At 27.7% G+C, this 17,528-nt stretch overlaps 1 protein-coding gene across 1 annotated transcript; it reads right to left on the reverse strand.

Annotated features, from left to right (window-relative positions):
* Window positions 1–8,718: 8,718 nt before the first annotated feature.
* On the reverse strand, window positions 8,719–15,879 carry LOC129981219 (tetratricopeptide repeat protein 5-like). Its single transcript, XM_056091967.1, has 10 exons — window positions 15,625–15,879; window positions 15,083–15,215; window positions 13,827–14,044; window positions 13,225–13,372; window positions 12,974–13,065; window positions 11,878–11,931; window positions 11,138–11,284; window positions 10,730–10,944; window positions 10,162–10,306; window positions 8,719–8,908 (listed from the first exon to the last, which is right to left on the reverse strand). The coding sequence occupies exons 1-10, from the start codon at window positions 15,634–15,636 to the stop codon at window positions 8,789–8,791; spliced, it is 1,284 nt and encodes a 427-aa protein (XP_055947942.1). The 5' UTR covers window positions 15,637–15,879; the 3' UTR covers window positions 8,719–8,788.
* Between the last annotated feature and the right edge of the window lie 1,649 nt (window positions 15,880–17,528).

The raw sequence follows: 17,528 nt of genomic DNA on the forward strand, positions 1-17,528 counted from the left end.
AGCTTGTCACTTCGTGAAGACGGAAAATCTGTTTCATTTCAAAGTTAAATGCAATAAATTTGAATAATGGAAAGATGTTAAATTAAATAAATTATTTAGTAAATTTCTAACAATATATAATTATTTCATTATCCTGAAGTTCCTTTTATGAAAATTATGAAGGAATGTATTCTTCGATAACTAAAATTACAACTTTTAAATAAACAAAGTAGTAGAAATGAAGTGAAGTAGTAAACAAAACACACGCTGAAAAAGGGAAAATCTCGTGTGTAAAATTTGTTATTTATTAATTTTTAAGCAGGTAAGTAATTTGTGATAAATATCAACATATTTATTAAATTTTAGTTTAAACAATCATTCAAGGTTAATTTATTTTAAATATTGTTAAATTAAAACATGGTTTAGAATGTAATGTTTTATTTTGTGAACTGTTACTTATTGTAATTTTTATGATAATATTTTTATACTATTTGTTTCTTATTCAATAATATATTTTTGAATCGAAATAATCACATTGTTGAGTATTCTTTTAACTTAAACAAATTATTGTTATTTTAGGTATTTTTGCCATCGATCAAAAATGATTATTCCTGTTAGATGTTTCACTTGCGGTAAAGTTATCGGAAATAAGTGGGAAGCTTATTTAGGATTATTACAGATGGAATATACAGAAGGGTAAGCTATTTTGTTTGATCTTTGTTTATATTGATAAGCTATGTTTGTGCATTCAAAAAGAAATTTGTTCCTTAACGGAATGGCACCTAATAGTAAATCATGTTTTGATGAGAAATTTGTTATCTTAAGCTAACTTGGAAAATTTTGTCCTACTTAAATGAATGTGATGCTTATATAGTATTTGTAATGAATTTCCTGATTTTTAAAAAGAAAGTGGATCTGCTATTCAAAGATTTGATTTTGCAATGTTAATTAGTTTTAACTAGAATGTTTGTCAGTAACTGGATAAATGTATCCCTCATAATTAGGAATTTTCTCCTTGATAGTAGGATGTTGGATAGAAAGATGTGTATGAGTAAAAGAGTGTTATGTTTCATTTAAAATTTTGTACACATATTTTATTGTATATGTATGTAGCTTTAGAAATATACTGGAATAATTAAACTCTGAAACAATAAAATTCAATAATTCTATTTCTAAAGACTAGAATTGAGCATAGTTTTTCAAAAATAATTTCTTGGAAACAAAGAAAAGTTTTGAATTTTTTATAGTAATTCCATTTCAAAATATCGAAAATCTTTTAAATTAGAAATTTTACAGACATTACTACTGTTGAGCAATTAAAAAAATTTGGTATTTTCCTCTGTTGAATCAAGTAATATCTTATTAATTTTGGAAATTTCTATGTATCACCAATTTAAATTATAATGATTGAAATAAATTAATTTCATAAAGATGTTTACTAAAATCAGAATGAAAACAAAACACAACAAAAACTTACTGTTGAAAAAAAAAAAAAAAAAAAAAAAACTTTTCAGCTCTGTCTAGTTTTATTTCAAGCACTTAATACAGATAAATTTTAAGACTAATTCTACTTTTATTAGTAAAAGTGATTTTTAACAGGACTGCAGCCATGGTATAGTGAGTACTAGCTCTGTTTTAAGCATGAGTTAATTGAAGATGATGTATCTGCAAAATGCTTATTGCTCATTTCAATACACAATACACAGATATCATTTGGTTTTCCATATGGTATAATCTAAAAACATAAATTTTTATTTCTTATAAAGTATGAAAGAATGGGAATGTTTAAAATTAATATATTGAAAATAATTTTAAAAAGTCTTTTGTGAAAATGTTGAATCTAAACAGAAAGAATTGGAAAGATTTCTCAGCCTTACAGATGAGAAGTTGTGTGATATAAGTATTAGAGTCAATCTGAATCCTATGAGAAAGATGTGGATCAGCATAAAGCTATGGTTAAAATCATATATTACTTTTGCAGAGATTATTAGTAATATTCTGGTTTTTGGGACATAAGAGTTTTCAATTGTAGTTGTGAAAATAGGAAAAATAAGACTTGACAAAACTGTTATGAAATTTTTAGTGTTTATTTGCCTAAAAGATTAAAAATAATAATTCTTGGGTATTATTCTAAAACAATTATTAGACTATGAGTAATAATTAATAAAGTTATATTTGTATTATAAATGTCTGGGTAAGTGATAATTATTCATTTTTATTTTATATCAGAATATTTTATAAACTGGCATGCTAAAATTCTGATTTTTTTTTTAAAATTTGAAATGAGACATTAAATAATTTTCTATTTTTCTTTGTTACAATTTATTTGTTACATAAAATTATTATTATTTAGAACTATTCAAATTATATTGGCATTATGAAAAACATTTTTCAGTCAATCTATACCCATTGTGAAAATTCCGTTCTTGCTAATTTATAGTACACTAATGTTTTTTTGTTTGTTTTTATTTTGCAAAATTTGTGTTCTAAATTGGAAATTTACAATTCATCTTGAAATATGGAATAAAAAAAAAATTTTTTTTCTTCACTTCCTTCAAAAGAATTTGATCACTTGTAAAAGTGAGCCATGTTTTAACTTAATTGTTCTTAACATGATGCACATCCTGTTTGGGTTTTATAATTTTTGTTTCAGTCAATATGTATATGTATTTATGTGAGGTATACATTTCTTAGATATGAAGCATATGAGAATCTAAATTAGGGCATCATAAGATAGAATATAAATGTGATTGTCTTAAATTAAAAACTGTGAATTTTTATGCTTTTAATAATGATTCATTTATTAACCTTTTGTAAATGTAATATGTGTTTGATATTAATAAGTACTAAAAATGTGTAAAATAATGCTGCAAAATATATTTGCTATTGCCTTACTATTTTTTGCCATTATTTAAATTGTTTGTTCTTATTAATTTTTCTCATTTTAGAGATGCTCTTGATGCTTTGGGTCTAAAGCGATACTGCTGTCGACGAATGCTCCTTGGACATGTGGATCTGATTGAAAAACTGCTGAATTATGCTCCCCTTGAAAAATGAATTCCAATTAAAAAAACATCATTATTGTGTAAATAAATATGTTTTGTAATTTACTACATCTAAATGTCACTTTAAATAATTTTCATTCCAGATTTTCTGTTTGTTTAAGCAGTTTTTTCCAAACAGATATGACTGCCTTAAAATAATGCATGAAAGTCTTACTGTATATTCATTTAAGGAAATTATTTTAATAAAAATATTGTTATTATTCCTTGTTTATCATTTAATAAATTTTCCAAAATAATGACATCAAATGTCCTTAATGCAAATTGTGCTACCTCCCATTGATGACAGGATTACTTCCCACGGTAAGAGTTGTATCGCGGCAGGTGATGGCCCTAAAACTCAACCACAGTTCCTGCCAGTGTTGTTATCGTTGCGATCTGGTCATTCAGTTTTTACTTGTGCATCGGAGCTGTTCGGAATAGTAAATTTATGGTACATTAGAAAACTCTCCTAGAGAAAATGAGGGCAGAATCAAAATAATCGTTGACGCATAGGAAGATGTCCAACGTGTAAAAGGAGAAATTTAAGGGAAAATTGAAAAGATGCTGATCTCGAAGCCAAAGCAAGTACTGACTGTTCCAACTGTAAGTTCGGAATTCGCATATTCCAGACATGTAAATCTTTGATATTCGACGGACAGTCGTCCTGGACTGTTTTCAAGACTCAGTTCTATGAGATGGCTAATTGATGTGGTTGATAAAGGGAGTCAACTTGTAGCCTCTCCGAGGATCTAAGAGAAAGCCATCTCTTTCAGTTTTGTAGAACTGTGGAGAGCCTAATGAGTCGATCTTATGCCGAATACTCTCTGGATGTTCGTGAAAACTTAGCAACTCAATGCTTCGATTACGCCCTCAGAGACGAAAGCATGCAACATTCAAGACTAATAGATGCAAAGGTTTTGAAATCTGACCTGGCAAATAGCATGAACTACGAGATTGCGAAAACTGTTTGAAGACATACAGTCAATATGAATGGAGGATGATGTTGATAACGATATTAATTTTGAATCCCTACAATTGAAAATATTGGGGAAATTATCCACCAATCTTGCTGCCTGGAAGAAAACCGTTACTCGACGAATCCGACTGAATTTGGTGGAAGTGCAACAAAAAAGGGTACGCACATCGCATGTGCCCAGGTATTGCATATAATTTGGAAAACTGTCTTAAGGCCATTATGTGGAACGCTGATTGTCTTTTTTGAATAATGTGGTTATTGCAAAACGTACTGAGTATATCTGTTCAATTTGCCAAAAAACCTTTATACTAAAAAATAAATAAAATATTTTGTATTAAAGGATAATTGAAAATAATATTTTGATACATTTGAAAAATGCTTAGTTTAAAAAATTAAAATTATCTACTGTTATAACTGACTATTCAGTTTCATGTTGTTTATATAAATCCTGTAAAATTTGCGGTATAAATTTAAAAAAATTCAATATTGCATGGTGAAACTGATTAATTTGATATGATTAAAAACATTTAGACATTACTTTTGTAGGAAAAAATCTAAAAAACAACTATTTTTCTTTAAGATAAATTTCAAATGAGAGATTTGTGACACCGGTAATGGAAAAAAAAAATGAAAGAATTTGACATGCAATTATTCTTGGATAGTAGATATTCAATAAGAAAGAGTTTTTCAAAATTTTACTTAGCTGTTTAATTAAACTTTTAACTCTATTCATTTACAACATCTGAGTATGTTTCGCAAAAAGAAAAACTATTTTACATCAGTTTCAAAAAGTACGCTTTTTATTGGCGTCAATTTTATTTCCATGGCATCCCCCCCTTAATTCAATAAAATTTAAGAAAATATTTTAAAGTATATTTTTTATTGATTTAGTTGTTGAATTTATAGTCGCACATTAAACGATATTTTTTGCATGTACATTATTACTATTACATAATTAAAAGTAAATTTTAAAAGCAGATAAAAAAATAAAACCCAAAGCATTGTCACGCTACGATACTTCGGATTAGAATCTTGAATTTCTTTTAAATTTTTCCTCGTTTCCTAGTAAGATTTTTTTTTATACGAATGAGAGGGAAAGGACCAATCTCGCACATTATAACAAAAGGAAATTTCGTTCCGTTTTTATGGATTATGTTTAAAAATAAAGAAGGCAATTTCCAAATAAAAAAGAGGAAATCCGCCAACAATCAGCGGAAATTAAACAGTCCTAAGCTATCCTGTGTCGTTGTGGTATGAATTTATGATGAAACTAATTTTTCCGCTTCTGAGATCATTTTACTAGATGTGACAAAATTTTCTTATGTAGCGATAATTCTAAATATTTGTCTTTTTCGTATCTTACAAATAAGTTTATAACAAATATATATCATAATATTTTCAATTGAATATGAAATTTTATTTCAGTCTTTTTAACCCTAATAGTCTCGAAATACTGGTACCTCAAAATGCTGATGCGTCTGAATTTCTTTTTCATATTCTCTCCTCCCTAATTGCAGTGAAAGCAAATATTCTTAAGGGGTTGATACATGAAAAACAATAAATGTATGTCATATCTGTGAAACAGATCTTCAATACTCTCTTCGAAGAATGTTACCGAATGTGATCCAAGATGAACCGTAATGTTCATTTGAGATTTTTATTAATCTGGAAGAACTCTCATTTGCAGAAAGAACATATAGCAGGAATGTCTAAAAATTATCCTTTAAAATCTCAATTCTGGCATGCTGGTAGATCAGTTCATTGCCTAGGGTTCAAACATCCATCTATTTCTTTCGAACCACTTGATCAATTCGTTCAACAAGATCTATTGCGACAGAGTTACAACTTTACCTCGATTCCCTGAGGGCGCGCTTTTCCTTTCTCCTGAGTTGATGGTTAGGATGAGACAAAATTTCCAGACTAATCAACAGCTTCAAAGGAACATTAAGACCCACCACACATCTCTGGTAGCAATGTCCATCGAAGAGGGAAGAAGAAACTTGATCCATCGATGTGATAGTTGTCTGAATCTTCACAACTATTGTACCGAACTAGTCGTCTTTGACGATCAGTCATTCGCAAATATTGCTGATTTTGTAAGTTATTAAACGATTAACATAGAATGTATTTTTTTTTAATTTAATTTATTTAATACATATTTTATTTCCGCCTCTCTTCCCGCTGATTTAGTACCATGTGCTTCGATAAACTGACAGATTAGATAATTTTGAACGCTGTAAAATGACAATATTCAAGCAACTTTAGCAGACTTTCGGATGTTTAACCCATGCTTCGCTTGTTTTGTATCTTTGGTATATTTACGATTCAATTAAGGCTCAACTTGGCGACTTTTCGATTATGAAACCGAAATAACTTCAATTTAAAACATAAACTAGACAGCATAGGAATCATAAAATGAATCTGTTAACTCATAAAATGTGGTTTTCAATCCCATTTGGATGATTGGACCGGGTGCAAAACTTTGTAGCTAAAGAAACATTGACAATGATGCTGTTTTATAGCATTTTTCACTCATAATAATAATAATAAAACTATAGGAAAACAATCTAAAGTTGAAATATTTTATTAGAATTAATCAATTCTAAGAAATTTTTAAAAATTCCTTACCTATTATTTCATAGCTTTATTTTACTTTGATATGTATATTGTTACGGAAAATCAGTCAGTGAGTGAACAGAAAAAAGTACAATAAGATCGATAACGGAAAACGACGCTTTATTCAACAAGAAACATCGGTACTAAAACATAGCCAAAACTGATCCAGCACTTGCAAAACTCGTAAACACACAAACAACAAATCGTTAATTGAATAACAACATAGTACATGGGCTCCTCTGTTTAAAACAACGGGATAACTCGCTCCCTGATCCAAAGGTAGAAATTTCTGGGTCTCGTACGTGAGCCATGACAGGGCATCGAAAGATACAAAAGGATCCAGTATCTCGGCTCCAAAAAGAGATATAGACGAAATTTCTGCATTTTCGAGGCTCTTCATTTTTGTCATAATGGTCCGGAGTTATTGATCAGTCATTCATTAATAGAGATATCTGTAAAATTAACTGCTTTGTTATGAAATTAACTGCGCTGGGAAGAAGTCTTACAGATTCATAACAATATGTATATTCAGAACAATGAGAATATTTCATTACAACACGAAAGAAAGCATTATAAAAAAAATGATACCGAATTCAGTCTGTATTAATTACAAAATGACAGAACATTTAGCCGCCTGGAAAGGACGTCCAGCCAGCCATCAAAAACTAAATTCTTTAACCTACTTAGAAGATCATATGCTACCATCAAAGCCAACGTCAATGACTAAATAAAGTACAAAAGAATAAAGTATCCACTCAATAAAGTACAAAAACAATAGGAATTAATAACATAAGAAGACCTTTTCCACTACTTAAAAGTGATGAACGTATGGCATCTACTTCTATTCAGTCTTGAATCTATAGCAGAAATCAAAGAATTCCTTCAAGAAATTCCAAATCGCTTTCAAGACATCTGAATTAGTAGAAAAAGCAAAAAGTCCTTATCCTTGTTTATACTTTGCTACAAGGAGACCCAAACTCCAACAATGCACCTCCATGCCCATAAATCATAAGCAGCATCCTGAATGGATTACCAATTAAAGCTGTAAATCCAGCTACTAGTTCATATTCCAAGTCCCAGGGCAGAACTCTGAACCAAAGATGGCCTTTGACACGCCTCCACCCTTCTCCACATTTATTGCTTTGACCAACATCCTACTTTGTTAATCTTCTGTTCTCTTTCAGAACAAACTTTTTCATCCTGTTCTAAGTTTCAAGAACTTAAAAGCACTGTAGGAATCACTAACCTTCTATCTATGTCTATGAGAAAAGCTTCTGATTAAATTTTAAACTAAATAAGGGAAGACAAAGACAGATTTATTTTGAATTTTTCAGCAATCATATAAAATATTTCCCATTTGTTTTTCGTATTTGAGTTTTTTAATTTGTAATAAAGAATATAGTAAAACAAATTTCTCCGATATTGTTTTTACACTCGCATGATATAATCATATATTCATTTATTGGAGATTTGTGTATTTAGTGAAATTTTCCAAAATAGGGTAGAAATAAATAAAATAAAAAAAATTAAAATAGGCTTTTTAAAAAATTGCATTTATAACTTTTTTTTATTGAATAAAAAATGTGGGGGAAAGTAAAATTTATATAAGAAGTTAAAAAATCATAGTATAACAGTTTCTAAGATGTTTTCAAACATTATAAAAGATTAGCTTCAAATATTATAAAATAGTCCAATAGTTTTACATCTGCTATAATGTGAATCATATTAACAAATGACAGATATAAATTTTGTCCATATGATATTCTTTCCATAATAGATACTTCTTTAATTTTTTTTAACATAAGCAATATTAAAAATATTTTAATAATAATGGAAAGATTTGAGATGTAATTTATGTTTTAACAATTTATTTCCCCTTCAATAATTTTTTTTTAAATGTTAAAAAAATTGAGAATATTGAACTTCTTTGTGTTGAAATTTGTAATCCAAACCGTAACTAAAAAGTCAATTGCATATTTTTTTTTTAATGTAAAGTATTATATTGGTGATTATTTCTGTTTAAATGTTCTAGTAAGTGTTAACTTTACTGACCTAAAAATAAAATGAATTAGTTTTTATTCTCTTGAAAAAATTAAAACTACATTAGATGTAAAAATTATTTTATTAGAAAAAAATAAAAAAATATGCAAATGTATAAAGCTAAAAAAAATAGTTAGTCACTCTTCAAGGTAACAGATAAACGTGGAGCAGCAATCACTTCTTGTCCCAGCTTTTTCTTGTTTACTTCTAATTGCAATGGACTATTTACACGAATAGATGAAAATGCAAATGTCTGTAAAATAAGTAAATGTTACATTAAAAAGTAAATTGAGAAAATCACGAAGCCCAAAAAATAGAATGAAAAAATATTTCATTTAGTATCAAAATTTTAATTGTAGACAATTATAGATAGAATAAAGGCACATGTATGCATAGTTAATCAATTTAAATATCATATTGAAAGTAACTGCAATATTTTATATACATAAACGTGACAAATTTCTCAATCGTGCAATAAATTGCTAACTACCATTATACAAAAATATCTATGAAATTAATAAGATATCTGTTATTATGATAGATGGGGAGAGACAGTTCCATATAAAGGAATCATTGTTCAGTGAATTATTCCAGTAACTGTTTCTGAAGCAAATGGAATAAATTCTGCAAATTTTAAGTGATTGCACATGTAAATTAAACAGGAAAAGATTGCAAAAATTCGTTTAAAGCAATTTCAAGGCTTTAAATGCATTTTCAGAAATAGAACAAAAGAATTTTTTTTTTTGTAATTACATAGTTTAACCATAATTCACTAATTTTATTATACCAATCAATATGCAAGTAACAAAGGACACTTAATTTTTACGACTTTACATGTGAATATTTAATTACCAATTTTTATGCTTTTTATTTAATGAAATGTTTTATTTATGACTTTACAACAATGCAGTTCAATGCCTTGAACAGTAAAGTAGGAAAATGAAAAAGTATTTAAAAAAAGATAACAATTTAATTCCTTTTTTATTGATAATGTTGATGGCACAACAACAGATATATAAGTGGTCTTAAAAAACAATAAATATTCATTAGAGGGAAATGTTAATGTTTGAGAAAAATGCAGAATTGTCTTATTTTATGTTATCATGTATCATAAGTGAAGACAGTCAACTTAAATAGACAAGAAGACAACAGAAAATACTATACAAAGATAATTTGAATAATGTGGTATAGTACTTAAAACTAATGCAAAGTATTTATAAATAACATAATTCTTAAAGATGTTAGAGCTAGTTGTAATTACTTGCTCAATTATAAATGTCAGAGAACTTAAAAATAAGCCATCCAAAAGGAACAGATTGGATTGCCTTTTGTTTAATAGTGTATAGCAAATTCACAATCTGAAAGAACTTTTTATACATGTTCATTATTTCTTAAGATCTTTCAAAACAAATACTTCAAGAAATATTAAAATAAATAAGTGTTCTTGAAAAATAATAATGCAAATATGTTAGATAATTTTAGATATATGAAAAAAATTAAATCTACCTTATCTTGAAAAGTGAAATTAAAATGCTGAAGGAATGGCTGATATATAGCAACACTATCACCAATAATAACCCCTTTTCCCTGGACCATGTTATATACATTCACGCAAAAGCAAGTCTCTTCTTCATCAATCATACAGAAAGTACTATAATGAAAACATGCAATTTATTTCAATAATATAATTTATAAAATACTTTTCAAAAATTAGATAATTGAAAAAAATAAAGAAAAGTATAATAGATGAAAAAATTAAGTCATTAACATACTAATAATAAGCATTAAAGAAAACTTTTGTGTTAAAATATCATTCATATTTTAAATAAAATTTACTTTTTCTGACTGAAAAAATCATAATAACAGAAAATTACAGTTTTGAATGTTTTACTGTAGAGCAAAAAGAAAAAATATCAGATTTAATTAGGTGTAATATCATTGCAACAGAATGAATTTCGGTAATAAAACAACTAATGTAACAAAATTTAGTTTTTTTTAAATCATGAAGAAATACACAAAAAGAAATCAACTTAGCAATATCATTTACCATATAAAATGAAAACACAATACTCACAATGATGGTGAATCTGTACAATAAACATGACAGATAACCTTCCCTCTAAGTATTTTATTAGCATTAAGTCCTTCTTTAAGACCTGAAAACTTAGATCTTTCTAACACAATTTTTTGGCCCTTTTTATCAGTAAAAGTCTCATTAGCACTTGAAGCAGCTAGTTCTTTCTGAAGTGAGCTCAAAATTTCTTTTATTTTGCGAGGCTTCATCTTGCCCTGCAATGAATATAGAAATATTTGTAATAATGTACAATGTAAGGTTTTGAATGTAAATCTTCATACACATATCTTTTTCTTCCTTTTCATGAGCACAACAGCCCCTTGCAGACCTTGGCCGCCTAAACCACATGCAGTTTCCAACATTCATACACATATCTAGAAGCAAAACAAATTTAATATATGAATTTACCTTTTTGCTAATCATAAGCTGAATATTTTCTAAATGCTTCATTAACATGTCCAATTGTTCCTTTGGATCATTCCAAAATGGATCATATTTTAAGGCTTTCTCAAAATTTTCCAAAGCCAGTCGATAATTTTCATCATACTTCAGAGCCTAATGATAAAATAATATTTTCAGGCAAAAGAACAGAGAGTAAAAAGCATTTTTTTTTTTTAGCATTTTAGTTAAGAATATTTCAATGAATAAAACATTATAATTAATGCTAGCTAATGAATGAAATCTTACTTCATAAATATAAAGCAAGTTTATAAATTAGTTTAAAATAAAGGAATAAATAAGAATCTAATTGTTTGAATTATAATTGGTGGTTTGTAAATCAAATACTTTTGCGAGTATTTGGAAGATAAATAATTTGGGTAGCTAAACTGCTCAAAAGTAGCAATTAATGAACAAAATTTTCTTTTAACGACTATTTTTAAATTTTATGTAAAATAGATATTATAAAACATTTGAGTTTATAATAATTTGATATAAAGTACATCATATATATGAATTAAAATAAATAATTAAATTAACCACTAAACAAAATTTTAATAATTCAATAACATTAACAAAATGAATTTAAAAAATATCATTAGTAATAAAATGAAATTTTTACTACTGTATTTATCATCTTCTATACCATAAATTATTATTCAAAATAATAGAGCTAATATTTAAAAGAAAAGAATAGTTTGAAATTTTACCATTGCCCAATTGTAATAAAGATCAGGATTACACTTCATAGAAGCATCAGAAAACTATAAGGAAAAAGAATAAAAAAGAGGTCATTTTTGTTTAATGATAAATTTTTTTGTCAAATATTCTATTGTGTTTTAGTTCAGGAACACCAACAAAATGTTTTTTACATAGTATAGAATATATTAAGACTTTGGATTCGGAATTAATGGAAAATCACAGATGATTATATTTTAAGAAACATGAAATTAAAATTGTTATATTATACTGTATACATACATTCTTAATGAGAAATAGATCTCTTGACCATAATAATTAGGAGATGTGCAAAATTTCAACTCTGCATCTAAAATATTTATAGGAAATTGCTTAATAAAAAATGTTGATTAATTAATCATCAGGAGCGTCAATGTGATGACATAATGCATGCATATGCAAAACATGTCTGTACCTAATCATCAGTTTACATTTTCAAAAAGCACTTTTAAAATTTTACTGCTTTAGAGTTGTAAAATAAAATATGGTAACTGTAAACTAAATCTGCATTCCAATATTGCAGAAACGCATGCATATACAAGTCTAGTTGGTTCCAAAGATTTGCCCTACTTTTACAGTTAGATGGCATTGCAACAAAAAAATAAAATGCTATCTATAACATTCACATAAAATTTTTATGCGGGAGATTCAGACAGTAAAATGAACAGATTATTTGGTCATAATATATAAATTTTGTACAGTATTGGAAATGGCAGAAAATAAGAAGCATTATCAACATTTCATGCTTTTTTTTATTTCCAAAAAGTTAAAAATCTTTTTTAAAAATTAATTATTAAATAAATTAAATAAAAAAGTATGATGAATGTTTTATTGACAATTTAATATAGCTTAAGTGGTTCAAAAAGTCTAATGGAAACTATTTTAATCTGATCATTAAGCCATGCTCCAAGTGAGCATGAACTAACTGAGATAGTTGGACAAGGACCTGACTAGAGCTGCTTACTGCTAATAACAGGCACAGAACAACTCAAAAGATTAGATATACTCCAAAAATCAGTAAATCATTCAACAATATTTTTACCATATTCAAAAAGAAAAATAACTTACAGAATGGTTGTAAGCAGACAGGCATTGTTTCAACAAATTTGGATTCTGATCAGTAGTGAAATATAAGCTCAAGTAAGCATTTCCAAGTATATCTAAAGGATAAAAATAAAATATTTTTTTTTGAAAAAAAGGATATTAACTCTTTCATAAATTATAAACAACTATAACAAATAATTTGTTCCAATCCTTAATGACATTAATTGCTGAAAGAGAAGGGAATTTACAGAGTAAATTTGGACTAACATATTTACACCATGATTTTCCATCCTGAATGTTAAGGTTTACAGCTTCCTTTGCCTTTTCAAGACTTTCATGTATTTTTGCCAATTTGTCTTCGGGAGACTGCCCCATCTGCCGTAGAATCATAGACAAATTTCGAAGAGATTCAACATTTTTTTCCTAAAAATTTTTTAAGATAAATTTACTAGATAAAAATATATATGAATTATAACATAACATATATAAAATTAACAAATACTAATATTGATGCCATATATGAAATGATAATTTAAAACAATCATCAGAAAATAAATACATATCTTTTTACAATATTTAAAGAAACAATTCCCACTAAACTAAATATTTTACAAAAAAAAAAAAAAAAAAACTTGTTTTTTTAAATATATATACTTTAATATCCAATATATAGAATATGTACCAGTCATCAGGCAAACAGTTTTGTGTTTTTCATTATAATTTTTTTTTACTGACAGCAATTATATAAAATTGAAAACAGAGAAGAGAAAGTTTTGTTATCAGGGTTTTTGTAATAGAGAAAGTTTTTCTTAGTTAAAAAGACATTCGATATAATAATTTTATTCGAAAAATAAATTTACAAATTAAATTATCATACTTCTCTTAATGCACTTTCAAAACAGCTCTTTGCAGCTTTCATGTCACCTTTCTTCCAAAAACATGTACCAAGTTCATTCCATGCTTCTATTAGTTTAGGATGAAACTTAACAAGTTTGGTTAAAATTTCAAGGGCTTCTGGATTAAAATCTGGTAGAATGTTCAAAGCTTTAGCTTTTAATAAATCATACTCAGCTTTTTTGGCACCTTCATGCTCATCTATAAAAAGAAGATAATTTGAAGACAGTTGGTTACACAAAAATAGTGATCATGAAGCAAGATATTTTTAAAATATTAATTTTTAATGAAAGATTATTGAAATTCCAAAATAAAAATAAAATGACCTTTTTTTTTTAAAAAAAAGAAGAAAAAAAAGGAAATTATAGTAAAAAAAAAAAAAAAAATTTAGTCTTTGGTACAAAATGAACTTTTAAAATCTAAATCTTATGAACTGCATAATTATATGTTTGACAGAAAAGCAAGAAGTATGTGAACAAATTTTGATGATTTGTGAATAGATGAAGAATAAGAATTTGAAAACACATTAATTTAAACATTATTTATCAGATATATGCACGTCTCACTTAAAGTTTACTTGTTAAAAAGTTAACAATTACAACAAATAAAAAAGAAAGATAAAATAATGGTGTTTAATAACTGAAGTTTTAAGGCTGAAGATATATATAAACACTTATAATATATATGAATTTAAAACTTGGATTGATAAAGTAGTCATTGAGTCTTTTAGTGCTTAGAATTGCATGGATACAGGCTCAATTCTTTGCTTTCGTTCAAGTTTTTTTTCTTTCTTCCAAGCCATGAAAATAGCAAAATGATGAAACCAGTAGGTAAGCAGCATGAATGAAAGAGTGAATGTTAGAAAGAATTTTAACCTCATATAATTCTAGAAACAATTTGCAAATCTCAGCATCTAGATTTTTTTTTTAAAATTAATTGTGGCACAATTCTAAAGTTAAAGTGAAGATGGAGTTTATGTAATTAGGAAATTATTTTAAGTGCATATATATAGATAGACAATCTGGATCAACACAACATTTCTTAAATAACTAAAATATATTTTCAAAATTTAAAAACATTTTGATACAAAATTTAATGAGCATTTATACATTTTCATAGTGTTTTAAACATTTACTTATTGAAGATTAAAAACATGTTTGACAAGTAATAAACTCATTCAAAATAGTCAAAAGTTAGCATAAATAGTTTCTTAAATTTATACCACTGTTTTTTAATTACCTTTTTGTTCATTGAAGTTTTTTAAAGTTTTATTTAATTCTTCAGATAAATCTTTTATCTTTTGATCTTCAGATGCTGTTTCATGATGTTCAAAGTAATGATCCCTAAAGGTGTACAATTCATCAACAATATCCTACAAAAGGCATTGCAAAATCAAAATTCATAAAACAGAGACAAATTATATGAAATAGAGAATCTAATGTATTTAATAAATTTTAATAAAATGAATTAAAACACATATTATTAATAAGTAAAATCCATGCCGTAAACATTAGTTTCTTTCTGGTTTATATTTGAAACTTATTAATTGAAAATTCAGCTAAAATATTTAATTCTATAAAAAATGTATAAATTAAATGTACAGCATGTATCAAAATTTAATTCATTATCTTATAATTTTTCTTAATCAACCGACGGAGAAACATTCCGATTTGGTTTTATTTTTAACAATAATGAACAAAAATTATTTCAATATACTTTACTACCAATGAAATTTGTTAAAGTTACAACTATTAAACAAATTTTTCAAAATCATATATTACCTTTAAGGCCATTTTTATGCTCCTTTGTAGTAAATTAATAACATTTGGTTTCGGAATAACACAAAAGAAAAATTAGCAAATGCGTTAATATTTACAGAACAGACAGAATTATCGGCGTATGACTCTGCGTTTTAATGTGCAGATTGTAAACGCTCGATACATAAAATAAACATTTCTTATTTTAGGATATTACGACCAACGATTTAAAGTATTTTAAAGAAATTAAAATAAAAACACAAACTACGTCAAATCCAAGCAACGGCGAGCATCTCACTCGTTCTATTTATTTTTACAATATAAATCTCGTTGCCAGATGCAACAGCAGAAAAATAGTTTCATTTAACACAAAAATAATATATAAAATATTTTTGATGCAATTACTTCAAAAACAAACATGAACAATTATAACAATTAAACAAATACAAAACATTAATAATTATTTATAATATTTAGTTACGTGTGAACCACAATAACTTGCGATGATGAGTTGCGTTACTCACAACCTGTTCCTACATCACTCCCTTGCCAGTAACAAAGTTACGTTAATTAGAAAAAAAATTGAAAATGACATTTAAATTTAATATGAATAGAATGCACTAGAACAACATTTTATGCATCGTCTGTAAAACGCACAGGTCGTTTTATTTTTCTTCCACAACGTGTTTGTGTGGTTGAAGCAGGCAGTTTCTCGTCCTTTATTGAATCACTTAATGCATTCTTATGTTGCATCCTTTCAGTTGAGCCACTTCTTTTGGGTTCACAAGATGCAGGACTGTTAAAAGTTGATGGCAATGGAGCATCAGAAGTGTCAAAATGTGTTAACTTATAGGCTGGTTTAATTCGATCAATAGAAATATTTACATGTTCACCTTTGATTAATAACGTGAAAAATTTTTGCGTTCGTTGTAATACTAAAAATGGTCCTTCATATGGCGGTTCTAAGGGTTTTTTTACGCGATCAATCCTAAGAAATACGTGAGTAGTTGTATTTAAATCTTGTGGAACAAAAATGTGTTGTTTACATTTTTGCTTGGGTATTCTTGGTTTTATTAACTGCATCTGTTTTCGCAGATTATCAACAAAAGAATCTGTAATGGACACAGTTTTCGAATCTTCAAAAAATTCACCAGGTAATTTGATAGATTTACCAAATACCATTTCTGCTATTGTAAAACTACAATCGTCTCGAAGAGAAGCTCGTAAACCCATGAGAACCGTAGGCAACGACTCAGTCCATCGAATACAGTTGTGGCATCTAATGGCTGCTTTTAGCGTGCGATGTAGGCGTTCTATCTTTCCATTGCTTTGGGGATGATAAGACGTCGTATGCCGTAATTTTACACCACAAATGATTGCTAATTTTTTGAATAATTCTGAAGTAAACTGAGTTCCTCGATCCGTAACCACGAGAGAAGGTACTCCAAATCGTGTTATCCAGCATTCGTAAAAAGCTTGTGCAACAACTTCAGCAGTGATCTGTCGTAAAGGAACCACTTCCATCCAAGATGTGTGTCTATCGATGCATGTCAAACAATAGATGTATCCATCCGATGGAGAATACGGCCCAATCAAATCAATATGAATTACACTAAAACGATCATCTGGCGGTTTAAAAGTTCCAAATTCGGATTTTGTATGCCGCGAAATTTTATTTTTTTGGCAATGGAGACATGCTCGTGTCCAGTTACGAACTTCGTGTTTCAGTGAAGACCAAATGAATCGTGATGACATTTCTTTAACTGTTGTACGAATTCCAGGGTGAGATAAATAATGGATTTGTTGAAACATCCGCATACGGAAAGGCTTTGGAATAAAAGGTCTAACCTTTGATGTAGATGTGTCGCACCATAAAGATTTTCCGGATGGAAGTTGACACTGCTTAAATTTCAAGGATTTACTGTAAA

The sequence above is a fragment of the Argiope bruennichi genome, chromosome 8 (genome assembly GCF_947563725.1).
Source record: "Argiope bruennichi chromosome 8, qqArgBrue1.1, whole genome shotgun sequence".
NCBI classification, from domain to species: domain Eukaryota; kingdom Metazoa; phylum Arthropoda; class Arachnida; order Araneae; family Araneidae; genus Argiope; species Argiope bruennichi.

Coding starts and splice junctions, on each gene's coding strand:
- LOC129981219 (XM_056091967.1), bottom strand. Junction 11,285..11,877: donor TTTATTACAATTGGGCAATG/GTAAAATTTCAA, acceptor TTTTATCATTAG/GCTCTGAAGTATGATGAAAA. Junction 10,945..11,137: donor AGCTTATGATTAGCAAAAAG/GTAAATTCATAT, acceptor TATTCATTGCAG/GGCAAGATGAAGCCTCGCAA.